The following is a 5,698-nucleotide window of genomic DNA, read 5'->3' as shown; positions in this document are numbered from 1 at the left end:
ATGTTTTACAATTCAGGCCTTAATCATAGTCACGTTGGAACACAGACTGTCGGATTTGCCTATGAATTAATTAGGGCTCGAGATAGCCAAAGATTTAAGCGATGAAATATTAGCATTTACGTACATATTTTAGAGTAAACTTACCCAAACAATAACTTAAAGCTGATATTGATAGGCTTGCCTCCCAAGATTGTTGACAAAGCCTCTTGCACAGTACTAAACTAAACCGTAGTATCTGACTATATATCATTTCGAACAGACAAATGATTCCACTTGAGATGAAAAGGAGCCCAAAGTGAGAGGAGGTTCCAAGGAAATCTATACTTGCTTCCATTTAGAGCTTTGTGCATTGCAAGAACGGGCTGGGCTGAAGGGAAAACAATGCGGTTCAGGGACTTTGAGGACAGACTAGCATGGTTCGTGACTTGACCCTAGTTTCATCAACTGCTTACCATATACTGTACTTGTTAATTAAACACTCAAAGATATTAGTCCAGAGCACACGTTTGTGATAGTGTGTTTCCCAGCCTATGTGGATTTGCATTACTCTTATGCAATGACACTCGCATTAATTTCAATATGCATTTTATACCAGGGTTCCGATGCATTAAAATTCGTGACATTCATGTAATGACTTACGATATCAATATACATTGCGGTCATTATTATTCCAAGATGATTTAACTATCCTCTAGCTTTTTGTAATATTACTTTCTTCTATAGATTTGAACGAGCGAGAAATAGCAGTGAAAGTGAATGTGGACGACCTATGCAGACTAGCAGGCCTTGCAGGGCAGAGGAGAGGAAGGTTCCACCGTCCAGTAAAGGTAATGTCGTTATTTTGCTTTTTGTTACGTTGCATTTTGGTAGTGTTTTAAAGATTTGTCACAATATCCACAATGTTGATATCCAAGATTGCTATAATTCAGAGAGAGAGAGAGAGAGAGAGAGATACTTGTTTTAAAATGCTTGTTTTTAAAACAAATCCCAAATTATTCTTTAGGCATCCGTCCGTTATGCTGTAAGGGAACTTGCTGAATCTGATGAACCAACGAAATGGGATTTTACGCTGAGGGTAAAATTGTATACTTCAGTCTGTACACTTGCTTTAGAATATGTTTAAAAATGTCGTATACAGTTATAATTAGAAAACTATAAACCTAGACCACAAGAAAATCATCATTTTCTTTTCAGATTTGATCATCCTATTAACCGAGAGGTAACAAAAAAGCGAAACAACTCATCAACAGCCGGGAGGAGCAGCAAGTCAACGACAAATATTTTAAACGTGCGTTTACGACCTGACAAGAAATAAGCATTGATAATAGTATTGCTGTAAAACACAACTGATGTAAAACAATGAACATGTACTTTCCATAACTGACTCATTGATGAAACATCTGTAAATTATCTATAACCATGTTTATTCACCACTATTCACTCACTCCACTCACCTACTCAGTTCACTCCACCCGTGAAGGTCCGGGTTAGAATGAACCTTCAGTAACCCATGCTTGTCGTAAGAGGCGATTAACGGTATCGGGTTGGTCAAGATCGCTGGCTTGGTTGACACATGTCATCGGTTCCCAATTGCGCAGATCGATGCCCATGCTGTTGATCACTGTATCAACTTACAGACCGCTGCCATATAGCTGGAATATTGCTGAATGCGGCGTAAAACTAAACTCACTCACTTCCTTAAATAAGCAATGAATACAATTGAAATACAAAAAACATATTTGCAGAGGCAGCCGTGACCTACTTTCATTGCTTAAAGTCGACTTTTAAGAAGAAGGAGAAGGGGGTGTTGCAGGACTGCAGGAAAAAGCTAAAAAGACAGCAGAGGAAAGCAAACGTAAGTTGCAATATATACAAACAGAACAATGATTTGTGTTGACTGCATTTGCATTTTAGTATACTAGAATGCAGTTTTTGTGTTTGTTTGAATCCATTTAATAAAACTTCGACAAATTACACGAGAAGCTTTTTAATTGAACTACTGATTCTGATAGTACTTCCATAAAGACACAACATCGTTAAAACTTAAGACAAATTAGATCAATATTAATGAAACCAGTGGTTATTTAAAACAGACACGGAACTATTGTCGATTAAGTTTTGCACAGTTGCGTCGTGTCGTTTGTTACGTCCCATAACAGTTGCAAATCTTGGGATCATGTTTTTGTGCCTCCACGTTATTTTCTTATTTCATACCCAAGTTTGGCTACCTTTACCGCCAACACTTTCAGCAAATTAGTATAAGATAGATGTAGTGAAGTTTATTTGTCGGTAGTGGTTAATCTGAAATGACAAATAGGGATATTACAGATTTTTGGTCACGCATAAAAATGGTAACCTCTTGAAGCTGTATTATTATAATATCATGGTTTCCTTGCAGAAACGCAACCGCAGGCGAACGGCTCTCCGTGTGTTAGAAGGAAAAATGCCAACGGACGAGGTGTCCAAATTACAGAGACTGCTGCAATCAAATGAGTATATCTCGAGTGAGGAGGACTTCTCCGAAGAAGGAGAAGATGAAAACGAGGCAGCCAAACATTTCCTTTTAAGACCGTTGCCTTGGGGATCAGAGTTTGTGGATCGGCACTTCAAACGCCTAGATGGACACTCAAGGCGGATGTCCAAAAGGCATGGCGGGCCTGCATTCCTTGTCCGAACATATGGCCTGCCCAGTGAACGGATGCCACCATCAGATGCCCCAGACTATGCCTTACGGGCATAAAACACCGCATACAAGGACTCATAAGTACCACAATAAATCATTTGATATGACATTGTTTGTTATCGTCTATATTTGCGTTATTGAAACAGCTGTGGCCAAGCTCAGTGTTATTGCATGAAGTGTAGATCAAGCCTGTATGTCAAGACTAACGCTATAGGTAGTCTTTGAAAGTATATCACTTGAATATAGAGCTACTTGGAAAAGAGAATCAGTGAGATGGGAGATACAGTGGAAAAGTTAGTCTTGCTTATTCATGGTTGTTATATTTACAGTAAAGGCTGAGCGGAATGGGTAATAACATGGTTAAACCACTATGAGGCTATTAAAAAGGGCCACGTGTTGTGCAATGATATTTCAATTATGTAACTCCCAGAATTACAGTTTACACATCAGTTCGAGCTGCATAAACATTGAAATTAAGAGTCGGATAGTTGGGGGTATTTGCCTGTGCTCTAACAGAAATATAGGACTATTCTGTCGGGATATATCTAGGGACACCTGTGAGGACAAAGGGGATCTCATTTTGTTCATCGCTGTGCTTTTTGATCCCTCGATACAGGCAGCGCACACAAGACGTAACTGATACTGGTAGGAAGCGCGAATGCAACATGAGAAGGCGTGTTAGCTTGCATAATACTGCTTTCTTGGCTACACCAGTTAATTGATAAGATTAATGAGGTCACATGAACGATAATTTCAAACGTATCAAAATATGTGAAAATGAAGTAACATGAAACAAGTATTTCAAAACATGGAAACATATGACCATCTTGCCTGAGCACAGGTCACATGAACATGTATGAACCGTTCATATACGTACCCCTGAAATCCGGTATGATGCATAAATATCTAAGGCATGTAAACATTTGCAAATTTGAAAATTTACATGTGTTTCCCCACCTAAGGAAATACCCATATTTTCAACCATAGTAAACTTAGAACGGAATCGGACATTTCCACACCCACTGAAATTCACAGGAATGCATTGGAAATACTGTATGATCATGTATTTACCGGGGTATCTGTTTTACAATTCATGTTTGGAAATCCTGACAATCCGGTCATGGCATACATGAACGAGGTGCTTGTGCATACGAAAATGTGTGATGAGCATATGTTTCAAAGGTATAGATTCATATGAAATATACGCTCGAAGTTCGGAAATATCTGAAAACATACGTAAATCCGGTCATGGCATGTATTTCCTACTGTATTTACGAATATTTTCAATGGTTTACTATCCGGTTTTGGTGCTGTACGGTGTGTTGACTTGAGACTTGTTTTGATAAGAAATGATTGAAGCCAGTAGACAAAGGGTGGATTAGGCTTGATTAGTTGATCGTAAGCCGTGGGGGTGTAATAACCTTGATCTGTGTTGATTGCCGGGTTCAGTCGTTTGATGTTGATTGCCTCTAAGAGTTTTCTTATCTTGTAATCTGACCTGCTGTCTTCAAGGATGTTGATGTTGTTCCAAAGTATGGTATGGTTCGGGTTGGCTTGGGTGTGGTCGGAAATGGCTGTTGTGTATCATTTGCTTGATAACGGTGTCAGGATCTACACCAAAACGTCGCAACTACTACTGCAACAAAGAAGTTGTCTATCCATAAAAGTGCTCCACTTTATTGTTGTGTATATTGCTTTTATAACATTACTCTCGATGAGATGGACGTTGTGACCTAGCGACGGCGAATGTCTGAGGTGGATTCTGAATATCTAAGTCAGTGGGTCACCCGAAGATCCAAGACACTGCCACAACCCAGATCATACAGATATATTTGTCCGCAGAGATATAGGTTGCGACCTATTATTTGGCCCCTTCGATGGCTGTTCGACCCAACCACAGTATAATAACACGTGTACTGATTTGTGAGTCACGAAATGTGTTCATAGACTGTTAACGTGATGCGCCAGCAAGTCAAGATATGGGACGTCAGACTGCCTTCAACTCCATTGTCGACTTCATGGCAACGAAACGATGTAAACAACACTCGTGCCTGGTGAACACAGGCCTTCTCTACAAGGGTATTTTTATCAGCGTTATATATATGCTTGTTTTGGTGCTGAAGTTCAAGTAGTAAATTCTCGATAAATGCTTTGGACTTCGTTCACGAGGTAATAATTACATTTTTATTGTGTTCATTAAAATTCTGGCAATCTGATTGGTTAACTGGGAACATTTCTTTTGATTTCATTTCCCAATGAATCTAAAAAAATAAGCCACGCCCACCGAACCGGACTACTTTCGGACCTGAGGAATGTCGGGGAATACCTTTACACAGCGAGGGAATTCCCTTGCACTCGGGTACCTTAATGAACTTTGGGTAAACATTGAAGTGATACATTGTGGTTAACATAAACAAACAACTCAAAATCATCCGTGAACGTTAATAGAGTGTTTATTTAATAAAAAAGTGTTTGTCATAATACATTATTTGACTGGTTACTGTGGTTACCACGTGCAGTCAGCGAACAGTCGTCTGCAACTTGTCTTGTTTACATTCCAACAAGATGGCCGATTCCAAGTACGGAAGTTTTGATCTGGTGAATTTTGAGTCGATTTTCGAAGATCAATCTACCGGAAACGTTGCAACTCTTAGCACGGATAACATTGATTTTCCGGATGATTTAGACCTGGAAGAAATTGAAAGTTTGTTAGAGATAACAGCATCAACCAGATCTACAAAAACATCGGCAAATCACGAGATGACGTGTGCAATGCAAGTCGATGATAAGCCATCCCAAACACATCGTTTCAAACGTTTATCAAATAATGATTTACTTCGAATGGACGACTACGGACAATCAACATCCACAAAAAAACACAAAATGGGGTGTTAAACTATTCCAAGGTAGATATACACAATTCATATAAATATTATTTTCAAATTCCATCCTACGTATATTTTCTCAAAACGAAACACAGTTCATCAGCACAAAGTTGTATTTTTTAAAATGGAA

At 39.0% G+C, this 5,698-nt stretch overlaps 1 protein-coding gene across 1 annotated transcript; it reads left to right on the top strand.

Annotated features, from left to right (window-relative positions):
• Positions 1 to 723: 723 nt before the first annotated feature.
• Positions 724 to 2,845, top strand: LOC124285449 (the record flags this gene model as incomplete). The annotated part of the gene is made up of 3 exons (XM_046721673.1): positions 724 to 827; positions 1,746 to 1,855; positions 2,399 to 2,845. Coding segments are annotated over 3 exons (556 nt in total), but the record flags the coding sequence as incomplete, so codon positions are not given.
• Positions 2,846 to 5,698: the final 2,853 nt, after the last annotated feature.

Source organism: Haliotis rubra, unplaced genomic scaffold, assembly GCF_003918875.1.
Source record: "Haliotis rubra isolate DU_JTF1 unplaced genomic scaffold, ASM391887v1 Scf36, whole genome shotgun sequence".
Lineage (NCBI taxonomy): Eukaryota > Metazoa > Mollusca > Gastropoda > Lepetellida > Haliotidae > Haliotis > Haliotis rubra.
Note: the sequence above shows the minus strand (reverse complement) of the source record. Positions and strands in the feature narration are given on the sequence as shown.